Below are 15905 nucleotides of genomic sequence, written 5' to 3' on the forward strand. Positions count from 1 at the left end.
TGAAGTCTGCGTGATGTGCATTGCTTGGCACCTCTGCTGAAAGAGTGCCAAAAGAAGAAGGAAGTCGTGTGGCACCCAGTTGTGAGCTGGCACCAGGAGAGATGGGAGAACAAGAACAGCCCCTGCAGGTAGCAGCAATTACCTTTGCTGATGCAGTGGTTGTCAGTGCAAAGGAACAGCTGCCAGAAGGGCTGCTTTGGGATTTGGGAGTATTCGCAAGGGAACAAAGTTTGCTGGGAAGTGTGAAATTGTGCAACTTGACTGCTAGGCAGTAGTAGGGAAAGAAGAGGAAGACAGAGGACAAGAAAGACACAATGAGGAGCAAGGGACTATGAGATTACCTTTGGAGAACCATTGTCTAGATTGTTTTCATGGAGCCCAAAACTGCTTCAGGACAGGAGTACTGCAGACAGTAAAATATGTCAATAAACCAATATAGAGTTTACATGCCAGCCTGGGATTCTCAAATTTACATAGACAGCTGTAAAAGCTCCAGTCTCAAGTTAGCCACAGGTCAATGAGACCCCCTTTCTATATCAGAACTGTTTTCAGGCTACTTTTTTGGCCACCACCAGCCCTATTCCAGCCAAGATATGCTATTCCCCCTTCCCTGTGGCAGATTTTCCACAGCAGAGTTATGAACATTAGTGATTTTCATTCATACCCTCTCCTCCCCAGTTTCCAGTTCCCACAGGAGACCCACCCATCAAGTCAGGGACCTAAAGATCTGCCTAGTATTTATAGTTCTGGTGCAAGTCCCCTCAGCTATTCCATATGTCCAGTAGCATCTGTTATGGCTCAAAATAGTTTTTTGCAGTCTCCAGGCTTTGAAAACATTGTCTCAGTCTCCACAACATTCCCAGTGCTTTGCCAGCAGTGTGAGAACAGATCTCAGCTAAAAGGAGGGAGAGTATCAGAAGACATTCTTGGACAGATTTTTGATGTGTGATGTAACAGGGCATACCCCAGAAACACTAAGTATCTTCTTGTGGGGAGGAAGTTCTCAGTTTCTCTGCTGTGGGGAAATCAAGGCAAAACCAAGCATCTGGTAAAAGATTTGCCAAAAGCTGGGAAACTGAAGAGCTGCTGAGATTTTGTGTTTCAAAACCCAGCCAGAAGGGTAGTTGAGCACAGCCAAGCTTGGCACACTTACCAGGGAGGAGGAAGGGCCCTGCTAGATGTCACTGAACCATGGGGGAGAGGGAAATCTTTCACTTTATTTGTGTTCTCCAGGTGGATGGCTGGCCTTGTTGCAGACACCTCTCTGCAACACACTGGGCAGAGAAAAGCAGCTCAGTCTCAAAAGGAAGCAGAGAGATATCCACTGAACTGAGGGACTGCTGGGGGCAATGGGAAAAAAAGGAAACACAGTGCTTACGCTGTATTGCCAACTGTTCTGGAAGGACAAAATCAAAAGCAATCCCCCTGCATCCTATGGAAATGATTAACAAAGCCTTGAAAGAGTATGTTGATTTTCTCTAATAACTAAATTTTCCTGGAAAAATAGAGCAGGCACAGCCCTGTTTGTACATAGGTTGGCCTGGCCACATATTCACAAAGTCAGCCCCACCCAGGGTGTTAAACTTTACTGACCTGCCATAACCTGCCTGAGGTTGGCTAATGGCAGGAGAAGGTAGAAATCCTGAACTGAAAAGATGTCACAGGCCAGATCCTGCTATAAGACCCCAATCTAGACAACACTGTACAAGTGCTCTTAACTTGAAGTGTCTTAAAAAGCAATACCCATGTTGCTCAGATTGGGAAGCCTCTCCACTCACTGTTCAGCAGCACTTGGTGTTCCCAGACAGTGCTTATCCTTTTGTTTTCATGTCAACACCCTATTTCAGCTTAAAGAATTGCTTTTTAAGTGCTCTCAGTTCCAGGCTGCTATCAGATGTCCTACATGACATGCTGACTAGTTCTTCCCTTTGCTCTGCAGGAAACAGTTTCTAGAAAATTACCCAACGTGGGATAAAGCAAGATGCTGCTATTGGTCTTTAGAAACACAGTGATCACCTAGGTGGGGAAATTCCTAATGCACAGAAGTAGAAAATCTTTACCCAGCAGGAAGGAAAATAAAATTAAACCACCAGTTAGATCCAGAACTAAAACTCTTCACCAATTTGCAGCATATATGGCAGTCAGCAAAGGAAGCCCTTTTGGGAAGTCTAAGCCCAAAGAACTAAATGGAAGGTGGCAGGTATAAAGGCTTATTATTTCATCCAGAGCAGCGTCCTGCACTGCATACTAAAGTGTCACTCATTCCAGACCCCTGTGCACTCTGCATTATCAGCATTGGCTGTAATGCCAGCCCCAAGTCGCTGCAGAGCTGGGTGGGTAGATTGGTTGCAAGCAGGGGAATTGAATGCTTTCAGACACTGGAAATGTGTGGAAAGAAGATTCAGGCTGTACGTGTGGGTGGGGAGGACAAAGAAATCATATGGACAGTGAAACCCTAGTTCCAGAGGAGGGAAGCAGAAAGGGAGCTTCTGTGCATGCAAACAAAGCTCAGGAAGAAGCCAGGGCTACAATCAAGAGGCCAAAGCAAGTGTGAAGAATAAACATGCTCCAACAGGAAATGATCCAGCCCTCCTATTCAGCAGCTAGGAGGAGATCCTGCAAATCTGTGACCATAAGCATCCATAGCATCCCCTAAGAGGATGATCCCATCATCCTTGGATGTCCACAGGTATCAGTTGCTGTAAGCCTGAAAGCAGATCCTGTCACATTAACTTTCAAAGCTATCAGTGGGCCAAAATAGGTGCAGGGGTTTTGTTTGGGCTTTTGTGTTTTGTTGGAGGAGGGGGGGGCAGTTTGTTTGTTTGGGGTTTCTCAAGAGAAAACTCAGAGAGAATAAATTCTTGACCATTGTCAAGGATACCTGGGGGGATTTCAACTCTCACATAAAAGACAACAGTCATGAGAAGAACTATGTGCCATTGTGGTTTCTCTAGGTCTCAGTTCCTCTACATTTTTTAGAGTTACCTGGTAGGTCTCATGGAAAGAATGGAAATATCCATGCAGTCCAATTTTCACCATGTGAGCTGCCATCCAGTCTTTGAAAACAGAGCTGTAACTGACTAATGGGGAATTTTAGGCCAAAAAGCAAATGCACAAGGACTGAAAGAAGGAAGATGGTGAAAAGTCCCAAGAGAGAGACATGCCACTGTCTGTCCTGGGCCAAAGAGCTTGTTAGGGGTAAGAGCAGTAGTTCTACTCATGGAGAGAAGGAACCATCTCATTTTAATCATCAAGACAAAATGATCCCATAAAAGTAGAGTTCCTTAAAAGAAATCACCCAAACAAAATTCACTTAAGTTCCTTCAGCAGAAGGACCTTGAAACACATTTATTCACCCAATCTCAGAATCTTTTCTTTGTTACAAGGGGAATTTTGGACCATAGGAGTACAAAACTGACTAAATACACACTGCAGTTAAGAATTTGAGTGCAAGAAAGAATCCAAACTCTCTAACCTAAGTGCCAACCTGGAAGCCATACTTGGTCCTTTCACATCTATGTCTTTCCCCAAAGTCTGCACTCAAAATGATCATAAAGTGCATGGATGACTTCCAGGGCAGATGCAGAGAGCAGGCACAGTTATACAAATTTGATCATCCTGTGAGTGAACATGTTGGAATATCCCAAGTCATGATCTTGGCTTGACTCAGTTACTTCCCCATGCTACCACCAGCATCCTCTCTCTTCCACCTGATACAGTGAACACAAAATCACAGAAAAGCTGAGGCTAGAAGTGATCCTGGGGGGATATCTGGCTCACCCTGCCTGTCAGGGATCTGGCAGGGTCACCTACAACTGTCTGCCTAGGTCATCTTTATGCTTCTAAGCAGCAGCAGTAGTCTAAAGAGGAAAATGGCAAAGCACCATGTCCCCATACGCGTCACCCAATACTTTCACCTCCAGACACTAAACCAAGAATGCTAAACCCATCTTTTCCAAACCCTGTTTCAAGGCAAATTATTTACACAGCTGGGAGACAAAGCACAAAGCATCTCACTACACCGTCTTCCCCTTTCCCTCAGAAATGATATTTTCAGGTTGTGCTCGCATGTACCATTCCACCCAGGCCCCATCATACACAGCAACATCTGCTTTGCCACAGAGGTAAGCCCCCAGAGCCACATGGCAGGCAGTGACTCCAGAGCCACATGTGGCTACCACTGGCTTTAAGAGGTCCACCTTCTTCTCCTGGAACAGACTGCGGATCTGCTCAGGGGTCTTCTCTAAGCCAGACTCTGTGAGGAAATCAGTGAAGGGGATGTTCGTTGACCCAGGGACATGGCCAGGCTCAATTCCTGGAAAGCAATAAGGATAAGAATTAACCCCTATTGTCTGGGACAAACCCATCTTAAAATGCATTGTCTGATCCACTGGGAGGAATACTGTTTAGTGTATTTTGCTAAAACAAATGGGTTCTATTTTGTGAAACTTTGCTTTACTAGATTGCTCAGGAAGGATGCATCTCTGACCTTCAGAGATGCAATCCTCTCAAGTTCTGCCCTTCCTCCCAATTCCCTCTGCATCTTCCCTACATCAGAGCAACCCACTCTGACAAGGCACTGACTTAAGCACCTCCACAGGTGCTTCTGAGGGGAAAAGTAATACAAACACACGAAGAAACCAAGGAATATCTTCAAGGCATATGAAAGCAATGTTCCTCATGCCAGCCTCTCAGGAGAAAAAACCCAAAACATGCAGTTTCTCCACTCCTGAATTTTCAAAGAGCATCCCTTGCACATCAAAGGAGACAAGGACAGGTGGATACACGGCTTCAAGTCTCCTCCCATAACGGAAAACATACTTGTCTTCACTACCTCTACAGGAGTCAAACTGATGGGCACCTTAAATGAAGTACTTTTTTATCATGCCAGCGTCTCATGAGGCACATTACCGTCTCGGGGCTCTGGCTCTACTCCCCGGAACCGTCCTGCAGCACGTGCATCCACTAGTTGGAAGCGATGGGAATCCAAGTTCTCTATGACATCCTCGTACGTTTTCACCAGGGACTTGTCCAAGGAGGCATGGAACTCAGTGGGAGCTACCTGGCTTTTCCCAGAGCTCAGAGCATGTCCTTCTCGCTGCCAGTTCTTCAGGCCACCATCCAGAAGGGAGACAGCTTCATGTCCAAAGGCCCGGAACATCCACCACACCCGGGGCGCTGAGAAGAGGCCTTGGTCACTGCCATCATACACCACAACATGGGAATCATTCCCCACACCCAGCTTCCCCACGTACTCAGCAAAGTCATCAGCCTTGGGCAGCATGTGATCATAAGGAGAAGTACGATCGCTGCAATGGTCGATGTCGAAGAAAACTGCGCCAGGGATATGGCGCTCCTCGAATTCCCGCTTTGGGTCACGCTTCATTTTTGGCAGATACCAGGATGCATCCACGATTCTCAAGGCCAGACCAGCTTGCTTGGACTTGATGGCTTCTGAAAGCCATTTTGCAGACACCAGAGCACGGTAGAGGAGTTGTTGTGACATTGTTCCAGTGTCCTGGCTGAGGTTACCTGATTCCTGGGGTCTGCCTGATGCCACCTGACTGCAAAAGGAAGAAAGTCACAAATTGAAGACCAGCCTTACAAATGGAAAAAGATGTATTTGGGGATCAAAATCCTTTGTCTGTACTGAGCTGCTGGCTAAGCCTCCAAGTACGGAGCCTGAAACGCTCCAGCACTGAAAATAAAGTTTCACAAAGCTCAGCGCAGACCCTGCCCCGAGTGGGACAGCCATGGCAACAGCCCTGCCCTGCACCGAGCCTCCCCAAGCCCACCCGGCTCCTCCACCTCCTGCAACCACCTGTCAGTCCTGACAGCGTTCAAAAGGGAAGGAGGGCTGCCACGGGGACCCTGAACGGCGAGGACCGAGTGCCTCGCGATGAGGCAAACTACGATTTGCCCTATAACAACAGGGGCTCTGTCCCACTGCTCTCATCGCCTCGAAGCCGAGGCCTTACCGGGGGCGTGGCGCCCCCAACACAGGCTGGACCGCTGCCGACTCTCGCTGAGACCCCTCCCGCCCCGGACACCCCCAGCCTCGGCGGTTCGGGGCCCAGGTTTCCTCCGCTCTGCAGCGCGGGAAGGAGCGGGGCCGGTCGGCCGACCACACCGCCCCGTACCTCTGTGCTGGGCCTCAGAAGAGCAGCACCCGCCCTCCGTCCCCGCCAGCCATGGCCGCCGCTGAGGGGGGCGGGAGCCGGAGCCCTCCCGGTGAGCCGCTCCCGGGCTGTGCCGCCCGCTCTCGCACCGCCTCCTCCGGCCGCGCCCCCCAGGCCGCGTCCCCCCGCCGCCATTTTGTGTGTGTATCCCCAGCGGCGGCGCCCCCTTTCGGCCTTGGCCCTCTGAGATGGCGTCGCAGGTGCTGAGCCGGCCGCTAGTTACGGCCAAATGGCTCTCGGAGGCCGTGCGGGCCGGGCGAGTGGGGGCGAGCCTGCGGATACTGGATGCCTCCTGGTACCCCCCGCAGGAGCGAAACGCGCGGCAGGAGTTCAAGGAGAGTCACATCCCCGGGGCATCCTTCTTCGACATCGAGGAGTGCCGGGACCAGTCCTCCCCCTATGACTTCATGCTGCCCAGCGAGTCCCACTTCGCTGACTACGTGGGGCGCTTGGGGGTCAGCAATGACACCCACGTGGTGGTGTACGACGGGGATGCGCTGGGGACCTTCTACGCCCCCCGCGCCTGGTGGATGTTCAGGGCCTTTGGGCACAAGGAGGTCTCTGTGTTGAACGGCGGCTTCAAGAACTGGGTGAAGGAGGGCCACCCCGTCACGGCGGAGGTCAGCCAGCCCACCCCAGCTGTCTTTAAGGCCAGGCTGAACAGGGCCTTGCTGAAGACCTTTGAGGAGATGATACAGAATGTGGGGTCCCTGAAGTTCCAGGTGGTGGATTCCCGCCCTGAGGGCCGGTTCCGGGGTACTGAGCTGGACCAAGGTAATGGAGTTGGGAGCAGTGCCTACCCTCTGCACCGCAGTGGGATGAGTGTCAGTACTGGTCTGGGCATAACAGCTCGTCCCAGCCAGCAAACAGATTTTCCTAGTGCACAGGCATGCAGCAGCCTAACTCGTGGATTTACCTTAGGGGATCCACAGTTGATCATTTGGATCCTAAGTGCCCTCACGGAATGTTTTCTTGTAGTTGGTTGTAAAGCTGCAGGAAGAAATAGCAGTAAAAGTCTGCAGTCAGTTTGCACCAGGATTCCCCATCCCACACCCTGCAGAAGTTAATCAGACAGAATGCAAACATAGGAGGTGAGTGCTCTCAGGGGTTTGTTCAGGGTCCTATCTAACACTAGCAGACACACACAAACTATCAGTATTCATACAGGCACTCTCATCATAATGAATGCACCAGCAGAAGCCCAGGCTTTAGTCAATTCAGTAACCCAAGGGACATTTTCCTTCTTGCTCTGGTTTCTAGCATAACAGGCTTAAGTAAGAAAAGCCCCAGACCCTTCCCAAATGCATGCGCTGTCAACCTGTCTCTTTTGGATGTAACAGAAACAAAAAGTCGATTTTATTACCTCAATCAAACACTAGACACGCAAGCAGCAGGGGCGGGAGAGGTCTTGCGCAGTGGGGACAGTTGGTTCAGCAGTGTGCCTGGCATGAAATTCAAGTTGGTTGGTGTAGGATGCCCTTACTGTGTAATTTAAGCCTTGGCATATCCTAGAATAACCTCTCCTCCAAAAGGGAATCAGAGACATGGTTTAAAAAGAAATGCAGAGTTTCAAAAACAAAGCACAGAAAGGCTCAGCAACAGTTTGGGTCTGAGTTGAGCCACATGCTGCAGCAGCAGGTAGTGCTGCACTGCTCTCTCTCGTGCCAGTTATCACTCTGTTGTGACTGCTTATGTGTATGTTGCAGCACTGCCATGGAGCGTGGTCCTGTCCTGAAATGGATTTCAGCATCCAAACCTCAGGAGCGTTTGGCTGTAAATGGCTCTGTACACATGGTTCACATAAGTGTTTGCAGTGAGCCCCTCCCAGCACACCTGACCTGTGCAGAAGGTGGAAGAGGCAGTGGCAGTGACAGAGGACACTGTTGCAGAAGGAGGGACAGTTAGGCTTACCACTTTGTTTCTTCTTGTTCTTACTGCCTCCCATCAAAGTGAAGGTTGAATTTTAACCTCAAGGCATGAATAAAATGCTCGTCACTGGGTATTTCTCATTCACTTTCCCAAAGTGAGAGTTGTCACCAGGTGACAAATACTGCAGCCCCTGTCAGCATCTTGAAAACAGTTTTTTTTTTTTCCCTTTGAAATGAGTCAGCATGGAACAGTTTATTTGTGGTGGTCCAGTTTTGCTTCTTACAGCAGATCCAGCAGTGTAAGCACTCCAGCTGCAGCTGCTTGTTCCACATGAGCTTGACAGCCTTCTGAACCAGGCTAACCAGTAGCTGCAGCACAGTCAGCAGTGGGTAAAAGGCAGTGCTTACACCTCAAAGAGCAATTTGAAATCAATGCTGATTAATTACAGGGGCTAGCCAATCAGGGAGGAGAAACATTGCCTGCAATTTAGAGAAGAAGAATGGTCTTGAGGTTAAGGAACTTTCTGCTTTCTCAGGTGATTTCAGTTTAATTATTGCCTCAGCTCTTGACTTCCTAATTAAGTCAATTAATCTCTCCAGTTCCATGAACATCTCTAGAAGAGGCTAATTTCAGCTGACTCTTTTGCCTCTTTAGTTTTTCAGTTCCTTGTGGTAAGAATTAGTTGTCCCTGTTTTATTTTTGTGTACAGCAGCTGCCTTGCTGAGTTTTAGAGCTCTGTAGCATTTAAGATAAGCATGGCTAATTTGTAGTTGCTGGCAGAGATTTACCTAGGTTGCCAGGGTGGGAGAAAAATGGTCAGTTTTTCTATATGCCAGACCTCATTGGTCTTAAATGCAGGTGTTGCTTTGGATGAAGAAGCTTAGGTGTTCCTGCATGCTGTGTAGCATAAGCTCATTGTTTCTGGAGGAACTAGCAGCTCAGGCCTGCTTACTAGCTGTGATTAAGCAGTGGCCCAACCAGGTCCTTTCCTTACTCAGGTGCTGTAGAGTGCAGGTGTGTGGTACCAGCCTGAACTGAGACAATCCAGAAGCAGATGTTAAAAAGAATTAGATGGTGATTACCAGTGCTGGCTCTTCTCTGAGTACTGAGCACTGAAAACTGAGCAGCAAGAATGGTAGCTGAACAAATACAGAAAAGTTGTGAATGTCCGAATTCTTCCACAGACACATGGAAAAGGAGGAGAAAGTTGCCAGACTAGAAATTCATCATCTTAAAAATCAAACTCAAAGTCCATTTATTTTCAGCCTTTGAGTAGCACATACATGGCTCTTTGCCCGTTTTCCCAGCTTCCCATCTTCCCTGCCCCAAACAAAGGTTTTGCTCATACTGAGTGTGCAGAGAGTGAGAATGAAATGTTGCTGCTTCTTCCCGCTCTCCTCCAACTGGAATTTGCAGCTAGGGGTGGACTGGCTCTGCTTTGACCATGAAGTGACACTCAAGGCACAACATGAAGAGCAAAAGACTTTATCCAAGTCTGCTTCGACCCATAGGAACCTACAGTTGAAAGCTGTCTGTTCATGTGCTCAGGTTGACAAGCATCAGCTGCCAGAATTAGCATGGGGTGCTGATTCTTAGAGTCGACTCTTCTGGCTGTACACATACACACAGTATTTTGGCACTGCTCTGACCGTGGGGACTCCCGGGGAGCTGGCTAGGACCAAGCTTAAAGTGTTCCTTCCAATGAATTCACAGTAGGTTAGGTGAGGTCACTAATGGTGATCATACCATTTGAATGGACGAGAGAGATTAAAAAGGAGGCAACAGAGGAGGAAAGCTGTTCCATTTGGAAAGGAACAGCCATCTGCAGCTAGCCAATTCCAGGACCACGGGGAGTTAAATGTGGACAAGGCACATCTTTTATCTTTTTGATGTTAAGAAATTGCACCTAGAGCTTTCAGCACAGAGGGAAAGGCTAGGGAGAGAAGGGGTTGTAGTCTTAGATAAATAGCCAACAAAAGAAAATAATACTTAAGCAGAGAATTTTAACAGATGTGGAAAAGGGGATTAAACAGTAAAGAAGGTAACATATTATAGGTTACAGATTGTGGGGGAGGATTGCCAGGAGCCAAGCTGAGTGAGACTTGGCAAAAGGAATTAAAACAAATAACAAAAACTGCTGGAGCACAGTGAATAAGAAGAGAACAAGGAGAGAAGGAGTAAATAGGGTTGCTATGCAGTTAGCAGGGGTTCAGATGAAAGATTACTTGTGTACAGCCACACAATTATCCTGAATCTGTGCTACTGTTTGTTCTTTCTCCTAAATCTGCAGAGTAGGGGGAGTGGTACCAAGAAAAATACAGAAGTGGAAATGATCATTTCTACAGAGGGAGTATAACCAGAAGGTGTCCATGTGCTCCAATCTGTGAGGCAGACAGCATCCATCCCAAACGTGTCAAAAATAAGTCATGACATTGCAACTTCATGAGGCAAGAATGTAATGAATTTAATCAAGAGTATGGTTCTGTTGAACAGAAACACTAGCAAAAGTTTGTACTTGCATCTAGGATAGGAGACACAGCACAACATAGGTGGCTGTTGGTGTGTCATCATGGATAGACTGGAAGGCTTTCAAAAAACTCTTCAAGAAAAACTATTTGAACTAAAGACAAAATGGAATAAAATACCTTGGTAAACTTACACTATAGCTAAGGGCTCTCTGTCCTTGCCAGCAGAATTGATGTGCCAGATGAAAGAATTGGTTCCCATTTTTCATGTGTGCCTGGAAATGATGTCTGAGCTTTTCTTCCAACCACTGGAAGCACCTGTGAGGTGGGCTTGTTCCATTTGGAATTCTGTAATGCTTTGGACATATTATTAGAGAGGGGCAACTTTTAGTTCAAAGGGAGAAAAAAGCACAAGTACTGTTAGATTCCCAAAAGAACTGACTGAAAAGGGAGGTAAGAACAACTTGGGCTGAAAGCAGATGTGTGGGGCTGGAAGTTGCAGGCATGGTCCATCCTTATGCTTCTGTGTCTTGTTTCATATTTTTCTGAATCATCCAGGCACTGAAAATAGAGAGTTGCTACTGAAATGCACTGCTGGCACAGCCTTGGGAAGGTTTAAATGATCACTTGGGGAGTGTTGCGTGAGGTACCACCTGCAGTGATAGAAGTGACAAAATACAATGCTACAGAGAGCAAAGCTGGATGCATAGTAGTCTAAATGGTACTTGCTTGTGTTTCTCTTACAAGCTGAAGAGACACATTTGGAAGGAATAGAAGAGGAGAAAACCTGGATGAATTAGTCAGGTGCAAGAACCTCAGATGCAATTTTGCCTTGACAACTGCAATTATTAACCTCCTGTCTGCCAGCTGTAAAGCTGGGAAATGCCACTTCTTATCTAGAAGGCTGGTGGTCACCTAGAACTGTTTCTAGGGTGGCTGAGGCAGTGAAAGGTTTATCTTACAATCTCTTAATGGTTACAGGCTAAGGGGAGGCTGTTGGGAGTGCTGAGTGCTCACCATCAATATTTTTGATCTGTAACAGAGAGACAGAAAAGCCATTTCAGCCACAGGGCAATGTTAGCTCAAGGATAAATAATGTATGGACTGACTGTGATGAACTTAGGAGGAATATTCATTTCCAGTGAATATTCATTTCACGTGAGCAAGGAGGTGCCTCAGCAGGAAGTTTAATGACAAGAATCCAAACTGGCTCTGAAATGGATGCTGTTATAAAAGAGATCCCATAAAGTGACCACTGTAGCAGCTGGGAGCCAGGCTCTGTAAGCCTTAGGGTTGGTTCCTGGAGTTTCTAAGGGCAACTGCATGAATCTGACATGGAATATGCTTTGTGGGATATGAAGCAGGAGCAGATGTATCCTCTCCCCTGATCAGATCCCAGCTCTGTCCAGCTTTGCCTTTCAGTCCTCTCTTTCTTTGCTGTTGTCCTAGCAGAGAAAGCTGATAAAACTTCCTCAACCACTCAAGAGCACTTCCTAGGCAGTCCGAGGGATTGTAGCTATGCAGTGTCAGCTCTTTCTTTCAGCTGAACACCCACAAGTATGAGTAAATACTTTTTACAGAATTTCCCACCTTTCACTCCCAGAGTGGAACCACTGGGCTCTGATTCCCAACAGACTTCTCAATCTCTGGAGCAAAAAACTCTCCCTAAAAATCAAAGTAGAAAATGCACAAAAATGAGACTCTTCCATTCAGATCTGCTCAGCTCCTAATTGAAGAGTTGTGTAAGGGTGGTGAGTATGTGTCATGGAAATCTCCAGTAAGAGAAGGCTACAAACCTACCTGCTTTAAGATGCATGAAGAGTCTAGAAAAGCAATCATGACCATAGGGCCTACAACACCTGAGAACAGAGAGTAGCCCTTCTAGTTCAGCCTCTGGGGATTTCTTAATCTCAGCACACTTCCTAATGCCCCAGGATGGTGTGAGAGCATTGTTCCTCAGGTCACAGACTTGCCTGTATTGGGACCATCACCAGTACTGCAGAAGGGTCAGGACCATTCACTTGGGAAAGTAGTAGCTTAACCCAGGCATGAAAACTCCAGTAAGGAGCTCTGTAGTGTGAGAACTACAAACAAGTTTTCTCACACTCATTTTGTAGTTATTTTTATTTCTCCTCTGTCATACAGACACTATATTAATGAGTGTGAGTTTTGCATTTCTCTGTACTAATGTGATGAAGTGTTGTTTTCTGGAACTGGAAAAAAAGTGATGAAAGCATCAGTCCAAAATAGTGTCTTTTTTTCTTTCTTTTTTTCCAGTGTTAGCCCCTCCAGAAGTCAGCAGTTTTTCTCCCAAGTTCTCTCTGAAATGCTAAACACTTCTGAAGGATGCACGAGGTGACTAGTAGACACCAGTGCCAGATTTCTAAGGCATTCAGGATGAATCAAGAGACAAAGAGGGTACATCTGGAACTGGGAGAGATCTTGTGAAGCTGACTCAGGGCAGCTTTGGTTATCTTCAGGCTCTCATTTTTGTCAGCAGAGCAAAAATGCCCTCCTCAATACCCTGCCAAAACCGTTATGACATATCTCATCACATCATGGCATCACTCTGCATGAGTGATGAAACTGCAGAGATGTGATGTGTGATGTCAGTCTCTGACTAGATACACCTCAGTTACTGTGACAAAGGTTCCCTGCCACAACCTCTGATGGTAATCTCTGCCTCTTTGCCTGAGATAAGTTACCCTGCTGGTAAGTGGAAAGCTGTCAGAGAAACAGATTAATATTTATGTGACTTTCCCAGGGCTGTCTTAGAAGTTCGAATCTAGCAAGGAAACATTCCCTGAAATATGTTTTCAAAGCAATATATAATGGTTCCTGCTCCAATGAGCCTTGCTCCAGAGCCTCTCAAAGTCACTGGAAAAGGTTCCACTGAGTGTAATGGACTTTGATTAAGCCAATAGGGACAAGAGTTTGAATTTCAAGGGCGTGATGAAAATCTTGCCTATCATATTCTTATATCTGCTTCTCACTAAAGACCTTGCTCTGGAGATGCAACTTTGAACTTGCCTGAAGTTGTCAGTTATTCCAGTAGAAAACTAGAACACGTGCTGGTTTCATCTGTGGAGTGGATAAAAAGTGATAACAAAGTCTAAATTCTCACTTCTCTGACCCCGCTGCCCCAGGATAGCTGCCTCAGCAGTACTGTACCTGACTCTACGGCTGCTTAACTTTTCTGAAATACGATTTTAAGGTGACACAGGAATAAACTGTGAACAGATAACTGCTTTTACAAATTCCACAGTTAACTGCTTCTAAAAGCTCTGTCACTACACACTGCTGGCATAGCTGGGGAAGGTCAGAAACGCACTGATGCATTCCTCTTCACACAGATCCCCTTAATGCCTTTGTTAGAATCTTTTCTGTGGTGGTTCTTTGATTCTTGTCACGTCTAGGTCTTCTTCGAATTCCTACTTCTCATTGATTTTGGGAGGGGAGAGAGTTTGCTAAATATTCTGGGAGCTTTGACTTCAGCAGTACCTGCGTTAACATCTCCCCGTTCCTGTTCATGTGCGTTCTCTCAGGGCTGGAATCCGGTCACATCCCTGGGGCCGTGAACATACCCTTCCAGTCCTTCCTAACAGAAGCTGGCCACGAGAAGAGCATTGAGGAGATCCAGGAAATATTCCGTGAGAAGCAGGTGGATCTCTCCAAGCCGCTGACTGCCACGTGCCGCAAAGGCGTCACTGCCTGCCACGTCGCCTTGGCAGCCTACCTGTGCGGCAAGCGCGATGTGGCCGTTTACGACGGTTCCTGGTCGGAGTGGTTCCACCGTGCCCCAGCTCGCTACAAGGTCTCCGAGCGGAAGCGCAGCAAAGCCTAGAGGGAAAGTTGCTTCTTGGGCAACGAAAGCTAGCAGCTGTCTCCAGCCCAGGGTACAGGGAAAGGGAGGTGGTGGAAGTGGGAAAAAAAAAAAAAAAAAAAAAAAACCAAAACAAACCACCAGGCTGAATTTATATTTTGGCTGCTTTTCTGAGATTGATGATTAGATTTCTGTCCATCCTTCAGCTTCTTACAATGAATAAAATCTAAGGTGATGCATCTGGATATTTCTAATTCTTCTCTGTTGCCTGTGATCTGCTTGTAGTGGGTGGGAAAAGCGGCTTTGCAACATGAAGGAAAGTTGCAGCCTTCCTTCAAGACGTGCAGAAATTTCAGTGGCCTGGTGAGAGCTCAGGTCCATGGTGGGGCAGAATGGATTAGAAGTCTGGGGCTAAAATACCGTGCTGGGAGCTGGACACAGGAGGATCAAGTTGTAGTTCTGTCATTGACACAATGTCAAGGTCTTAGCCTTCTGCCAGCCCACCACCTTCCCCTTTCTAATGTTAAAAATGGGGATGCTTTCACCTTCCTCTCTAATAGAAGTCAGTGAGCTCATGTGAAGCATTTGGAAATGCTAGAAGATTCAGTTCTGCTGAATACAATCTTACTGGTGGTTACCATGACTGTGTTACAAGAGTCACCACAAAATCCTGTGTGCATGTAATGGGAACTTCTGGGCACAGATTTTTCATGAAGCATGAACCTTCTACTCTTCTCCTTGTTTGTTTTTTCAGTTACCAAGGCCCACCCTGATCTCTGCCATGCTGCTTCTTGTTACCATGGAGACCACAGCTTGTAGGTAGAGGAAGAGTTGTTCCCTTGCAGCTATCTCTGCATTTCAGCCTTCATCCCACTCTTATACCTAGACTTCAGCAGGACCTGCCTGCTTGTACAAATCACTGTGGCACCACATCAGGGATCATGGACCAGGTGAGGGGGAGGTAGTTGTGGAAGAGGCTTTGCCTCTTGGATCTTTTATTATTTTACTTTTTTTAACTCTCCTATTTTGGAGGCTTGGCCAGACACAGAAGGCATATGAGACCATTTTTTATCACATCTCGTGGCTGATGAGAGTGGCATACCAATTCCTACACCTGCCTAAGGACATTAATTTTCTGCCTGGGAAAAACAGCTCCATGGCTGCATATCAGGAGTATCAGGCTCTGCTAAACATAACATCTTTTGTGGGATTTTTTTTTTCATTCATTCTGAAAGATCAATTTTAATCAGTTTTAGCTTTTTGATCATCATAGGTCTTTTGTAATATGTTGTCTGTTGTTATTCACAGAGCTGGCATAGCAAAGAGCCATCATTCTGTGGCTTTTGTTATCCAGGATATGGTCAAATGGCCTTAAACTCCTTCTTGGCATCACAATGTAGGAGTCTCAGTGTGGTACTTTGACATTGGACCTTCCAGCTCAGAAGTAAAATGAACAACAAGATCATACACAGTTACAAACTAGGAGGTAGGAACAGTTGGCAGGCTTTAGTGTCACATTGTCCAGGAGGAACTGGGAAAATGGAAGTTATCAATGAATGGAGTCTGGGA

General features: G+C 46.8%; 2 protein-coding genes across 5 annotated transcripts; one reads left to right on the forward strand and one right to left on the reverse strand.

The window, feature by feature from the left end:
* Positions 1-3339: 3339 nt before the first annotated feature.
* On the reverse strand, positions 3340-6179 carry LOC128971065 (3-mercaptopyruvate sulfurtransferase-like). The gene is made up of 3 exons (XM_054386460.1): positions 6141-6179; positions 4912-5564; positions 3340-4315 (listed from the first exon to the last, which is right to left on the reverse strand). The coding sequence occupies exons 2-3, from the start codon at positions 5504-5506 to the stop codon at positions 4017-4019; spliced, it is 894 nt and encodes a 297-aa protein (XP_054242435.1). The 5' UTR covers positions 5507-5564; positions 6141-6179; the 3' UTR covers positions 3340-4016.
* A 188-nt stretch (positions 6180-6367) lies between these two features.
* On the forward strand, positions 6368-14433 carry LOC128971063 (thiosulfate sulfurtransferase). Of its 4 annotated transcripts, XM_054386459.1 has the most exons (3): positions 6368-6953; positions 8885-8893; positions 14059-14433. In XM_054386459.1, the coding sequence occupies exons 1-3, from the start codon at positions 6368-6370 to the stop codon at positions 14355-14357; spliced, it is 894 nt and encodes a 297-aa protein (XP_054242434.1). In that variant the 3' UTR covers positions 14358-14433. The 4 variants fall into 4 exon arrangements, with proteins under 4 accessions (XP_054242434.1, XP_054242431.1, XP_054242433.1 ...); XM_054386456.1 differs by lacking the exon at positions 8885-8893 and having other exon boundaries at positions 6368-6992; XM_054386458.1 differs by lacking the exon at positions 8885-8893 and having other exon boundaries at positions 6368-6971.
* Positions 14434-15905: the final 1472 nt, after the last annotated feature.

The sequence above is a fragment of the Indicator indicator genome, chromosome 14 (assembly GCF_027791375.1).
Source record: "Indicator indicator isolate 239-I01 chromosome 14, UM_Iind_1.1, whole genome shotgun sequence".
Classification (NCBI taxonomy): Eukaryota; Metazoa; Chordata; class Aves; order Piciformes; family Indicatoridae; genus Indicator; species Indicator indicator.

What these genes read in the sequence shown, in the direction of transcription:
- LOC128971065 (XM_054386460.1), bottom strand. Translation starts at nt 5,506, where the DNA reads ATGTCACAACAACTCCTCTACCGTGCTCTGGTGTCTGCAAAATGGCTT. An exon ending in AGAGCCAGAGCCCCGAGACG is followed by an intron (nt 4,316 to 4,911) that starts GTAATGTGCCTC and finishes ATTGCTTTCCAG; the next exon opens with GAATTGAGCCTGGCCATGTC.
- LOC128971063 (XM_054386456.1), top strand. Translation starts at nt 6,368, where the DNA reads ATGGCGTCGCAGGTGCTGAGCCGGCCGCTAGTTACGGCCAAATGGCTC. An exon ending in TGCCTACCCTCTGCACCGCA is followed by an intron (nt 6,993 to 14,058) that starts GTGGGATGAGTG and finishes GCGTTCTCTCAG; the next exon opens with GGCTGGAATCCGGTCACATC.